This window comes from Geotrypetes seraphini, chromosome 13 (assembly GCF_902459505.1).
Source record: "Geotrypetes seraphini chromosome 13, aGeoSer1.1, whole genome shotgun sequence".
Classification (NCBI taxonomy): domain Eukaryota; kingdom Metazoa; phylum Chordata; class Amphibia; order Gymnophiona; family Dermophiidae; genus Geotrypetes; species Geotrypetes seraphini.
Window position 1 is genome coordinate 26169556 of NC_047096.1, and position 13871 is coordinate 26183426.

Consider the following 13871-nt stretch of genomic DNA (forward strand, 5'->3'; position numbering starts at 1 on the left):
TGCATCATAAGGGCTTCGAGGGTCCTCAACTTTCGCATCAGTCCCTTATCCGGTCGGAGGTCGTTGGGGGGAGGGGGGTTTGCGTCGAGGGCAGGAGGGCCTGGGATCCCTCCTGCCCGTAATGTAGTGCGGGGTGGGGGTAGGGGGTCGCCGTGGCCAGGAGGGTTTGGGCTCCCTCCTGGCACGAACAACTAGCCGGGGGGGGGGGGGGGGGGGGGGTCGCCAGGGCCAGGAGGACTTGGGCTCCCTCCTGGCCCGATATTGTCTGGGAGTTTGGGAGTCGGCGGGGCAAGAGGGCTTGGGCTCCCTTTTGCCCCGATCGTGTCGGGAAGTTGGTGGGGCAAGAGGGCTTGAGCTCCCTCTTGTCCCGATCGTGTCGGGGGTGCCGCGGTTGGTTGGGGCAAGAGGACTTGAGCTCCTTCTTGCCCTGATCGTGTCGGGGGTGCCGCAGTTGGCTGGGGCAAGAGGACTTGAGCTCCCTCTTGCCCCGATCGTGTCGGGTGTCGGGATCGCCAAGAGGAAGCAGCAGGACACCAGTAGGAGCTTTTACATGATGGGGGGGATCGGGAGGCTGTGGGGGTGCGAGCGGTCTTTCAGGGTGGGGGTGCGGTGGGAGTGCGTGCGAGCGCTCCTTCGGGGTGGGGGTGCTTGTGCGTGCGAGCGGTCCTTCGGGGTGGGGGTGCGAGCGGTCCTGCGGGGGGGGGGGGGGAATCGGACATCGGGGGGGGGGAACTATGTAAAAAAAATTTTGTACAACGCGCTCACGCGTATAACACGCAAGGGTATGCGCGGTACGTAAAAACCACGTATAACGCGCGCGTTATATGCGAGAAAATACGGTAGTTTTTTTACATATCATAAGAGATTCATAGGGCTCCTTTTACTAAGGTGCACTAGTGTTTTTAGTAGGGCCATTCAGCTGCTTAAAAAATATATTTTATACAGTCTAGTCACTTCATCTCAATCACTCTGACAGTGAATAGATGATGGGAAAATTGAAATGGGGTCTCCAAATTTGATGTGTTGTTTATTCAGTACAAAATCTGTTTCATCCTGCCTTAGTATCTAGTTCTGAGCATATACTTTGTATAATATCTTATCATTTGAACAGATAGGAGATTTGGCTTGGATTTGGAGAAGGCAAGTAAGAAATCAACACATACATTAGGGTGTCTTGTAACCTTTTTCACCAAAGGTTATTTTTCTTTTTGGGGAGCCCCATTTCTTTCACACATGTTCATATTACCAGCTTTGTGGACAAACTGCTGTCTCCTGGGAAAATGTTTTGAGAGAGAATGTGCTGTATAACTGACACAGACTCTTGTTTGCAGGGATCAATGATTTCTTTCATTCCCAATAATATATTTCCTGCAGAAACATTACACAGTAAACAAGCCCCCTTGGCCTTGGTCTATGCTTGTGAAAAATACCTGTTTATTACAAGACTGCCTTACTTTTATATAGTATTGCAGTTAAGGCTGGTAAGAAGGCTGCTTTTAACTCTTAACCCTTACTCGCTTGTAACATAACAATACCTGGTTTATCATTCCCTCTGTGAAAAATTCCCTAACCCCTATTTGTCCCATTTGTCTGTTTTGATTAGATTGTAAGTTCTAATGAGCAGGCATTGTCTCTTTCATGTTTAATGTACAGTGCTGGGTATATCTGGCAGCACAACAGAAATGTTAATGAGGTTCTTACTACTACTTAATGAGGAAAAAATTTTCAATTCGATTTGGCCTATTGAATCGATTTTTTGATTCATTTTGCTTTTCCCGTCCAATTGGTCTATACCCCACTGGACAGATACACACAAATAACAGTCCCTATTTTGTGGACTGTAAAATCTAATAATGATAGAAAAGATGAGCATCAGGAATGAGTTTTAATCTCTAAAATAGATTAAAATATGGAGTTTAATTGAAAACAGGGAACACTTTATGTAGTAGGGTAAAGCTATGAAATTTGAATACCTGTCCCACCAACAATCTGTATAAGAAAAGCAGGAAATGGTGTGGGTGAATGATGGGTAGGGAGAAAGGGGATCAATAAATATAAAAATATTACATACTACTAAATATAATATTTTATCCTAGGATAAGCAGGCAGTATATTCTCACATGTGGGTGATGCCATCCATGGATCCCAGTTTGGACAGTGCAAAAGTGTACTGTCACTTTAAAAACTTTTTGCAAGTCTCGAGACTGCCTATGCCACACATGCACCAGTGCCTCCTGTCTGACATCTCATGGGACCATCAGTTCTCAGTTTTCTGTGTAGTTGAGAAGTTGTGTTCTTTTGGAGTTCTTCAAAAGCGCATCAAACTTCACTTTTTGTGCCTTCCCAATATTATTTTCATAGTTCTTTCTTTTTCTTGTAAAAATTTTCATTTTTTCCCCTTTTAATATTTTTGGGCCTTCAAACCACTCGAAGCCTGTTCGCAGGCTGGGAGTGTTGACCCTTTTTCAGGTTTAAATTTACTCGACCTCCTTGGACCATTGAGTCCTTCGATTTTGCATTAGCAGTCTTTTCCTCCCTGTCAAAGCCTTCTAGGGCTTTAAGCATGCACCCAATGCAATAAGACCATCTCAGTCACTGATCCACATAACTGGTGTGTTCAGTGCCTTCGTCCTGAGCACTGTGTAGACTCTAGTCAGTGCTGCTTCGAACTTCAAAAAATATCACTAAAGGCTACACCGCTTCAATTTGAAAAACTTTACAGTGCAACATTTGGAGCATCAGGAATATCTGCAACCTCCAACACAGAAACATAAAGGCCATCAACATCGAAGCCGGCACCAACACCAACCCCTCAATTGATGTTGGTATCATCACTGCTGCCACCATCAGGATCACATGGTAAAAAGGATAAGAGGCTTAAGGACCCTTCGCCATCTAGGCATGCATCGGCATCCCAGCTTGCATTCTAAGCATCGGTGCATTGAGACAAAGTTGTTATCTTTTCAAGTGATGTCTCCTCGAAAGTATGCCTCATCATGAAGGTCACTAATGTCTCAACACCCAACTGCACCATCTGTACTGTACAGGACCAAATTAGAAAAATTATTCAAACAGAGTTGGCTAGCATGTTGCAGACAAACGTACTTCAAGCTCCTGCCATGACACAGTCAGTACCAGCTCAGTCTGAGCAGAGTTCTAAATGATCATCAAGAGCCAGATCTCAAACTCCTTGACATCAAGCAGAATATCATCATCCAGGCATTGAGCCTCTTTTTCTCATTCTACATTGGATCAACGTCATAGACGATGAAGAATTGTTTCTCGACGCTCTACTCAACATCATAGTTGACACACTTCTCAGTGTCAGGCTCAGTGCTCACCTCATTGGATATCTCGATGCTCCCCTTCTCCAGCACAGGACATTGAGGAATATGACTGATTTGTCTCACCATTCTTCCATTCAATGTCCAGAGCTCTCAGCTGAGGTGTCATATGGGATTTCTTCAGATCCATCAGCCTTTCATTTATGAAATTTATCAAACAAATGGGACAACTCTACCAATCAAGAATGGAGTCAGAGTCTGAATCTAGGGCAGAACTCTTTGATGCTTTGGACTGTAAGCAGATAACAAAGGATTGTCTAAAGTTTACCTTTCATAACTTAATGAAAGACACTATGTTTAAAAATTGGGAAGTGCTCCTTCTGGTTCTTGTGGCTCCACTAAAGCTTGAATCCTTTTATAGAGTCCAATCTTGCCCAGGTTTTGACAAACATCAACTCCAACATCAATCACTCCTTGTAGAGTCTGCGTTAAAGAAGACTAGCAGATCCAGAACCTATGCTAGCACTTCTCCTGGTAGAGAAGAAAGAACTTTAGACAAATTTGGCAGTAGACTTTTTCAAACCTCAGTGTTAACCAGTAGAATATTGTTACAATTTTATATGACCTTTTACTGAAGTCATTAGTACATATCTGAAATTTCATCCTAAGGTCATATTGGATTTTCGTTTGAACAGTCTATTGTTCTTTCTGTCTTCTTTCCAAGACCACATTCTCACTCTGGTGAAGCTGCACTCCACACTTTGGACTGTGAACATGCTTTAGCATACTATCTAGATTGAAATACAGAAATCCCACTCAACTGTTCTTCTCATTTGATCCTAACAGACTGTAACTTAGAGAACCATTTCCACATGGTTGGTGGACTCACTCTTTTTACTATGCTTGGGCTGGGCTGCTGCTGGACGGTCATGTCACAGCACATAAAGTTAGAGCAATGGCAACTTCAGTAGCTCATCTCCGGTACACTCCCATTGAGGACATCAGTAATGCAACCACCTGGTCCACAATTCATACCTTCACATCCCATTACTGTTTGGAGACTCATTTCAGACTAGATAGTTGGTTTAGCAAAGCAGTTCTACCAAGTTTATTCTCCACTTAAAGGCAACTTCCTTCCAGTTCTTGTAATTTCAACTAGGTAGTCTCAAATGTGAGAATATGCTGCCTGTTTGTCCTGAAATAAAGCACAGTTACTTACCTATAACAGGTGTTATCTGAGGACAGTTGATAGATATTTTTACAACCTACCTACCTCCCATAGTTGGCTTCTTAGCTTTTTTACTGAACTGATTGTCCCATAAGCCGACATTGGGCGGGAAGGCATTAGTGTATATATGGTACAGGCAGTTTTGAGACTTGCAAAAAGTTTAAAGTGACAGTACATTTTTGCACTGTCCATACCAGGTTCCGTGGATGACATCACCCACATACGAGAATTTCACCTGCTGTCCTCGGATAACATTTATAACAGGTAAGTAACTGTGCTTTATATATTGGTAGAGGTGTAATCCCAAAGGTTTGGGGTTTGTCCTGGAATGCACACACAGAATTGGTTAATTTGGTTTTCAGGTAATTAACTGGCCTAAAGCTGTAGATTTTTCCTTTCAGATTTTGGATTCAGCAACCTGTTCACTCCGGGTCAGCTGCTGAAGACGTGGTGTGGAAGCCCTCCTTATGCTGCCCCTGAGCTCTTTGAAGGCAAGGAATATGATGGGCCAAAGGTGGATATCTGGGTAGGTATCAAAGAGTTCTAGGCATGACAGTTGGGGGGAGCAGTTCCTATTCCCTCTATTAGTTGCCTTTTATCCCTCATCTTGTCCTGATGGTGAAATCTGCAGCTCCTTGCCATACCTAGAAGTAGAGAATGACACGGGGAGAAATTTTTCCCGTCCCCGCAGGAACTCAATTTCCCCATTCCATCCCCACTAATTTCGTCTCTGCCCCATTCCTGTAAGCTCTGCCTTAACCCCACAAGCCTTGAACACTTATGATTTTAAAGTGTTTGAGGCTTGTGCAGATGAGGACGGAGCTTAGGCATTGGTGGAATGAGCCATTATGACATCACAATCGGAGCTCTACCCAGAAGGACTCCAAAGAGCAACCTCCAAGATGGATCCTCTTGATATCCCTCTATATCCACTTTACCGGTAACTGATATGCTGTTCTTTATTGTACTTGCAGTAGCGTAACGAGGGTGAGAGGTACCAGGGTGATGGTGCCCCGCTCCCACCCTTTTCTACACCCCCCTCTTCTTTCTGTCCACCCCCCCACTCCTTTCCCCATACCTCTAACTTTCCCAGCAGGAGCAGCATCACAAACGTGCTGCCCATATCGGCTCTCCCTCTGACATCACTTCCTAGGCTCAGGACCCAGAGGTGATGTCAAAGGAAGAGCCAATGCTGGCGTGAGCAGCAGGTTGGAATTGCTTCTCATGCTGGCGATGAGCTAGAGGTATAAGGGGGGGGGGAGTGGGCGGAGAGGAGGATGGATGTTGGTACCTCCACCAAGATGGCACCCGGGGTGCACAGCTCCCTCTCCCCTTCTCCCCTTACTACGCCACTGGGTACTTGGGTCTATCCTATATAAATCTTGCTTTTCCAAAGAGTATAATAGAGACCTCTGCTTTTCCCAGATCTCTGTTTTGTCTGAAGTCTCGAGCTTTGCTGTGTAAAAGTTAAATATCCATGCTCTTCTTCCTTCAGCTGCTGACATAATCCTTTTTTCCTCATATAGAGCCTTGGTGTGGTCCTCTATGTTCTGGTATGTGGTGCCTTACCCTTTGATGGCAGCACGCTGCAGAACCTGCGGGCAAGGGTCCTTAGTGGCAAGTTCCGTATTCCCTTCTTCATGTCCACAGGTAAAGGTGGAGACATTGCAGTGTGTCAGTTGAGTTGCATGAGTCATGGAGATCAGCGGACTTTACAGTATAATCTCGTTATAATGGACTTCAAGGGACCTGGAAAAATGGTCCGTTATATCCAAAGTTGCAGTTTTTAAAAACTTTATTTAGGCCAACTTGAAACATCGTTCAATCAATGAACAGACACTGCACAACCATATCAGCAACATCAAGCACAAAACTCAGCAAAACATTGGTATGGCACAAAACAATTGCAAAACCAAAACCCTAAAAGATGTTCTAAAGCAGTGGTCTCAAACTCATGACCCGGGGGCTACATGCGACCCGCCAGGTACTATTTTGAGGCCCTCAGTATTATAAAGAATGATTCTTTATGGGAAAACTTGTGCCTTAAGTGTCCGGCGGTCGCGTTCTGGAACGTTGCCCGTTTCACTGCTGTAACCTCACGCAAGCACTTTCCTGCATCTGTACGTGATTGTCCTCTACACCTCACCTCACAATCACGTATAGATGCACAGTGTTCTCCCCAGAAATTTTTCCAGCCGGGTGGCATGAAAAAGTAGCTGGGTGGGGCGGGATGGGGAAATTTGGTGGTGGGGAAAATTAACCCCATCTTTTACTAAGGTGCGCTAGCATTTTTAGCGCGCGCAAACCCCTGCACTACATGGGAAAACTAGCGCCAACTCAATGCTGGCGTTAGTATCTAGCGCGCATGGCAATTCCTCCGCGCGCTAAGCGCACACTAAAACCTCTATCGTAACTTAGTAAAAGGAGCCCTAAATGTATACTATTTTTATTAGTTAATTATTATTATTATTTTCCAATGCTCAATATGACTTCCTTTTTTAAGGTTTGATACTTGTGCCAGAATATTTTTACTAAATTTAAGAAGTATTTGCCCTCTTTCAAATGGTATAGAGGTTTAAAAAAGGAAAAGGCATTAATGAAGTCATTAGGTTCAATCTAGCCATTTATTTCTGCATGAATTTAAACAACTAAAAAAAAAAAAGATAAATATAGCTCATCTAGTCATACAAGAAATGGCTCTACAGCAGGGGTGCCCACACTTTTTGGGCTTGCGAGCTACTTTTAAAATGACCAAGTCTAAATGATCTACCAATAATAAAATTTTTTAAAAAACACAAAGCACAATGTACACAGAGAAAATGTTAATTATCATTTATATTCCGCGGGTTTTCAAAGAGGTAAAGGCAGATGATTCTATGCAATGTCACCTCAGGAACAACTATACAAAAATAGACAACTATAACCCCTCCCTTTTTACTAAATCGCAATACTGTTTTTTAGAGCAAGGAGATGCACTGAATGCCCTGCGCTGCTCTCGATGCTCATAGGCTCCCTGCGCTAAAAACCGCTATTACAGTTTAGTAAAAGGGGGCCATAGTGCAAAATATAGACAGCAGATATAAATTCTTAAAACAGACACATTTTGATCACTAAATTGAAAATAAAATCATTTTTCCTACCTTTTTGTCTGGTGATTTCATGAGTCTCTGTTTGCACTTCCTTCTTCTGACTATAAATCAAATATTTTTTTCTTTCTGCCCCTCCCTTTTTCTTTCTGTCTCTCTTTCTTTCTCTCTCCCCCTGCCCCCCAAGCCATTGCGCCAATTTCTCCACTTCCCCAATTCTTTCCCTACCCCCTAAGCCACCATGCCGATTTCTCCCTGCTTCCACGAGCCAGACCAGGAATGTACAAGTGCCGGACTCACAAGACTTCACCTCCGATGTCAATTCTTATGTCGGACAGGAAGTTCCAGGCCAGCCAGGCAGCGATTGGCTGGCCCAGAACTTCCTCTCTGACGTCAGAATTGACGTCGGAGGTGAAGTCTTGTGAGTCCGGCGCTTGTACGCACCTGGCCTGGCTCAGGGAGGCAGGAAGAAAAGGATTGCCAAGGCAATGCGATCGACTCGCATTGCCTTTGCGATCTACTGGTCGATCGCGCTCGACCTTTTGGGCACCCTCCTGTTATGGTATCCTGTCCTGACCTGAGGAAAGGGGTTTAGTCCCCAAAAAACTGCCTTATTTCCATTTCCTATTTATAAACTTTAATCAATAGATACAATACTATTTGATTCTACGTAAAGCAACAACAAAAATTTTTTTTTCTACCTTTTGTTGTTTCTGCTTTAATCATCTTGTCTTCACTCTTCTTTCTAGCCAGCATCTGTCCGCTCTGTCTTCCATACAGCATCAGCCCCTTCCATCCACTGTCTGCCCTCTCCCCGTTCCATATGGCATCTTCCCTCTTTTTATGCTCCTTCAATAAACTGTCTATCCTGTGCCCCTTCTCTTCTCCTTTGTACATGATTGATTTCAGCTCTGCCACCTCTCCATTTTTCTCTTTCAACATCCCGTCCCCTATGTTCTGGCAACTCTCTCTTCTCCTTTCTTTCCTTCACACCCCACCCACAGTTTGGTATCTTCCCTTCCCTGATTCTCTATCATCTCACTTCTTTCCTTTTCTTCCATCTCACCCTCCCTCTCCATGCTCTGACATCTTCTCCTTCTTTTCCCCCTTCCTTTTCCCTTGGTCTGGCATACTTTCCTCCTTCCCTCCAATCCCTGGCATCTCGTTTCATTCCCTCCCTCATCTTCTTTCTTCCTCCAGTTGGGTGCAGCAAGTATCTCCCCCTCTGCTCCCTTTCCTCCTTCTGTCACCCAAGGCCTGGCGTCATGAACTTCTTCAGGCAGCAGCATTCACAATTCGCTGCTGTTGCCAGCTTTGGGCCTTCTTCTCTGTCGGGTCCTGCCTTCATAGAAACAGAAGTAGGCAGGACCCAGCAGAGAGGAAGGCCTGAAGCTGGCAACAGCAGTGAATTGTAAATGCTGTTGCAAGCCGAAGAAGTTCATGACGCCAGGCTGAGCACCAGGGGCAGACTGCTACTCTCCCCCCCCCCACGACCCTCCTATCTCTCCCTCCCTCCCATCATGAGACTCTAAACAGCACTGCTCTACTCTAAGCAGGCTGCTTCAGGGCTTTCTCCTGCCGTGATTCCCTCTGGCACGTCATGATGAAGGAAGGAGGGAGAGATAGGAGGGTCGGATCGGGTTTGGGGGGCACCCGGGATGATGATGAGGCTGCTGCTGCTGCCAGCGAATCCAGCAAGGGTGAGTCCCCAAAGCACAGCACTGGCGCCCCCCCCCCCCCGACCATTTCAGGCCCTAGGCCTGTGCCTACTGGAACTATCTTTTAATCCGGCCCTGCTTCCCCACCCATATGCCCTGACATCTCTCTCTTCCACTCCATGGTATGGTATCTCCTTTCCCTCCCTTTCCCTCCCTCCCATGGTCTTTGCATCTCTTTCCTCCTTTTCCTGATCTTCCTTCTCCCTCCTTCCCTCTCTCTTCCCAATTGGGTGCAGCAGCATTTCTCTTCCCCTCCCCCCATTGGGTAAAGCAGTATCATCAGCATTTCTCTTTCCTCCCCCCAATTTGGTCCAGCAGAAGCAGCATTTCTCTTCACCCTCCCCCCTAATTGGGTGCAGCAGCATGACTCTTCCCCCTCCCCTTATTGGGTACAGCAGCAGCAGCAGCAGCATTTCTCTTAACCCACCCCCAATTGGGTACAGCAGAAGCACCAGCATTTCTCTTCCACCTCCCCCTCTAATTGGGTACAGCAGCATTTCTCCTCCCATTCACCCCCCCTCCCGTCTCACACACCCGGCAGATTCGCTACAGACAAAGGCAAGTTGCAAGTTTCCCTTCGTCGCTGACCTATCTCCCAAAGGTCAGCAACAGAGGGAAGCTTACAACTTGCTGCTCTTGCTTACTTCGGGCCTTTCTTGTTGCCGGGTCCTGCCTTCGCGGAAACAGAAAGTAGGCAGGACCCGGCATCGAGAAAGGCCCGAAGTAAGCAAGAGCAAGTAAGCTTCCCTCCGTGGCTGGTCTATCTCCCGCATGCTCCGGGGCTCTAATGGTCCATGCTGGCTTCTCTTCCCTACCCCCCCCCCCCGACGTAACTTCCGGTTTTGGAGGGAAGCCGGGTTCGAGTCGCTTGCTGGGGTTTGTTTTGTTTAAAGTCCGTCGGGAGTCTTTCGGCGGCTCTTCAGGCTGCGCGTTAAGCAGTGGTGGCAGCAGGATTCGGCAGATGACAGCTGGGCGGTAATCTAAATTTGCTGGGCGGAGCGCCCGGCTGAAAAGCGCTGGGGAGAACACTGGATGCAGGAAAGCGCTTGCGTGAGGTTACAGCAGTGAGGCAGGCAACGTTCCAGAACGTAAGGTAACCACTAGAGGCAGTACAGCTTGTGTGTGTGTCCGGTGCTGGAGAAGATGAGAGCTGAAGGTGGTTGCGGACGCGACCACTGGACACTTAAGGCACAAGTTTTCCATGAAGAATCATTCTTTATAATACCAAGGGCCTCAAAATAGTTGGTCCAAAATCTTGTCTTTTTGCTGTGGATACTTTGATAATTTTTCACTTTCTGCACGTTGCACTACTTTCAGCTGCGTATGGCTGAAATTATCAGAAGCAATTAAGGAAAGATTTATAAACTATAAAGAGTTTTACCTCATTCAAAGTTGTCATTTCTTTAAGACATTAACTATTTCTTCTGCAGCCCTCCAAGTACCTACAAATCCAAAATGTGGCCCTGCAAAGGGTTTGAGTTTGAGACCACTGTTCTAAAGCATTATATCGTACTGTACTGGAAAGAAAAATAATCTGTCATTTTCTTCTGGGCTGCATTTTGATACTATATCACCAGCATGCCATGCGCCTTGTAGGCGGAGCTTGCATGTCCATTATAGCTGAAGAAAACTACAGCTAAAAGCGGCTTTGGGGACCAAATTGGTTGTCCGTTATATCCGAAAGTCCGTTATATGCGAGTCCGCTATATGCAATGATTTTCTGTATGTTTATAATGGTGCATGGCCGGGACCAGCAGACCTTGTCTGCTATAGGCAAGGTTCCAAAATGCTTGAATTTTGCAAATGAGGAACAGGGCCAACACTGAGCCTAAATATTATAAGCCTTGATCAGAACAATCTTGCAGCCCCTGGTTGCAGTAAAATATCATCTTCTGTTGCCTTGAGCAGTTTTGATGTTTGGTGAGATTTATAAGCATTTGAAAGGCTTAAAATCTGAAAATAAACAGCAGATGCTATGAATTCGTGATCTCTTTAGCTGGGTGTTTTGAAGAGAAAATTGGAGAAACCTGTGAGAATAAATGTTATTAAAGGACATAGTGGTGTATGATCTGTTGCCATTGACAGAAGGAGGAGGAACCTAGGGAAAGCTAATCTTGTCTTGCTTGTAAATTGGATATACTGTAACAGAATAATGAGCCCTGTATTGACTGGAGTATTCTAATTCTGCCATAACATCATACTTGCTGAGGATCTGGCCACAGTGCTAGAAAACAAATTCCTTAACTGATAGATGTTCTATTCAGTGAATTCCATCTCTTGATCACAGCTACTAATCTCAACAATCTAGAAAACAATACTAGAGAATGACACGGGGAAAAAATCTGTCCCCGTCACCGCCCCGTCACCAGCCCACCATCCTCTGCACCGCCCCGTCACCGCCGTTCCCTTCATCGCCCCTTCACCGTCACCGCCATCCCTTTCACCTCCCCGTCACTGCCACTGCCATCCCATTCACCGCCCCGTCCCCGTCCCCGCTGCATCCATATAAGCCTTAGTACTGTAATATTTAGCTTATTCCTTTCTTATAAATCAAAGTTCCTGCTGCTGAACTAGAGAAAGAGATGTTCAGCTGGCAGGGCTTTGTTTATAAATTTTTATCAACACAACTAATATACTATTTTATCCTAAAGCAAAAAATAAATAAATAAATATAATTTTTTTTTTCTACCTTTGTTGTCTGGTTTCTGCTTTCCACATCTTCTCATTCAATTCCTTCCATCCACTGTGTGTCTTCTCTCTGCGTCTTCCACTTGCTGTTACTGTGCCTCTCCCTTCACCCCCCCCCTCCAATTGGTCTAGCACCCATCTTCTTCCCTCCGCTCCCCCATAGTCTGGCATCTGTCTTCTTCCCACTCTGTCTTCCACATTTCCCTTCGGGGTCTGTTCCTCTCCACCCTCCTTCAATGTCTGTCCTATTCCTTTCCACCACCACCCTTCCCTCCCTCCTTTACCATCTGTTCCTTTCTACTACCCTTCAGCTCCTCTCGCGTGGCCTATCTATCTATCTACCTTCCTCCCTCTTATTTTCATGGCATGTTACAATGTAATTTGTGCAAGCCACTGGAGCCTGCAAGCTTGGTCCCTGTCCCATCCCCACAAACCATCTCGCTTCTGTGCTCCTATTTTCTCCATTTCTAATATCTCCCCTATGTATCTGTCATTGCCCCCCCCCTGTGTCCATATACCATCCCCATGGCATGTTCCCTTTATGTCACTGTCCCTATGCCCCATGCACATAATTTTCCCTCTTTCTGTTACCTTCCTCTTCCATACCAGTGTGTCTCTTCTTTTCAACCCCATCTAGCTTTTTTCCCTCTTTCTTCCCCTCCCCCCCCCTTGCTTCTAGCATCTGGCTCACCTGCCTGTCCTTCCCTTTCTTTCCTGCTGTGGGTTTTTCTTTCCGTCTTCATCTCCTTGGCCCAGAATCCTTTACCCTTTCACTCCCTCCTTCCAATTTGAGCCGGGAACACGAGCGATCGCACGGTCCCCGCAGCCACCACCCGCCTGCCCAATCGATCCTACTGTTTAGCCAGCTCTCTCCCTTCTCCTCACCTTAGTTTGTAGGTTTTGTTTTTCGGCGACATGCACGCTTTCCCAAAGAGCCGCGCACGCGCGGCTGCTCAGTGTTCAATCTTCTGCTCTGCTGCAACTTCCTGTTTCTGGTTGCGTCAGAGCAGAAGATCGAAACTGAGCAGCAGCGGGTGCGCGGCTCTCTGATAGCGTGCGGGTCGCTGAAAAAGAAAACCTACAAACTAAGGTGAGGAGAAGGGAGAGAGTTGGCTAAACAGTAAGATCGATTGGGCAGGCGGGTATGTGCTGCGGGGACCGCGCGATCCTTCATGCCTCACTGCGGGGACAAGACCATTCACTGCCCCACGGGCCGTGAATGGCCTTGTCCCCGTCGCCGCAGCGACTGCTAGTTTTCGTTCCCCGTTTCGGCGGGTGACCCGCGGCTAAAATGCGGTGGCCGCGGGTAAACCGCCACCGTGTCATTCTCTAGACAATACGTAATTAGTATCCCATGTTTAAAAATTTTACTCTGTCATCATAGCTACAGGAAACTGCTTCATTTAGTTACTGATGATAGAACTTTTGATTTAAAGAATGTCACTCCAGCAGTATTGCACCTGCTCTGTGGTTGGGTTATGTGTGTTTAAAAGAAGCTTGCATTGCTGCTTCCACAAAACTGTTGTGCAGGGAGGGGGTGAAAATTGCACTGCTGCCGCCTGTACTTTACCTCTTCTGTGGTGAGACAGCATAAGTGTGAGAAGTTTGCAGCGTGCTCTACCTGTTTTGCAGTGGGTCCCGCGGCAACAAGGGGGCATTCGTGGAAAATCAGGGGCGGGAAACTGCACAGTGACACTAGGAAGTTCTTCTTCACTGAAAGGGTGGTTGATCGCTGGAATAGTCTTCCACTTCGGGTTATTGAGGCCACCAGTGTGGCGGATTTTAAGGCCAGATGGGATAGACATGTGGGATCTATCCGCAAAGATAGATAGCGAGGATCACTGGAGTGGGCAGACTTGATGGGCCG

At 46.3% G+C, this 13871-nt stretch overlaps 1 protein-coding gene across 4 annotated transcripts in view; it reads left to right on the forward strand.

The window, feature by feature from the left end:
* The window catches only part of SIK3 (SIK family kinase 3), a 312583-nt gene that overhangs the window by 204986 nt on the left and 93726 nt on the right, over positions 1 to 13871 (forward strand). For all 4 annotated transcript variants that reach the window (XM_033917543.1, XM_033917544.1, XM_033917545.1 and 1 more), the window contains exons 5-6: positions 4914 to 5038; positions 6039 to 6162. In XM_033917543.1, coding sequence (XP_033773434.1) covers positions 4914 to 5038; positions 6039 to 6162 — 249 coding nt within the window. The remainder of the gene's footprint in view (positions 1 to 4913; positions 5039 to 6038; positions 6163 to 13871) is intronic.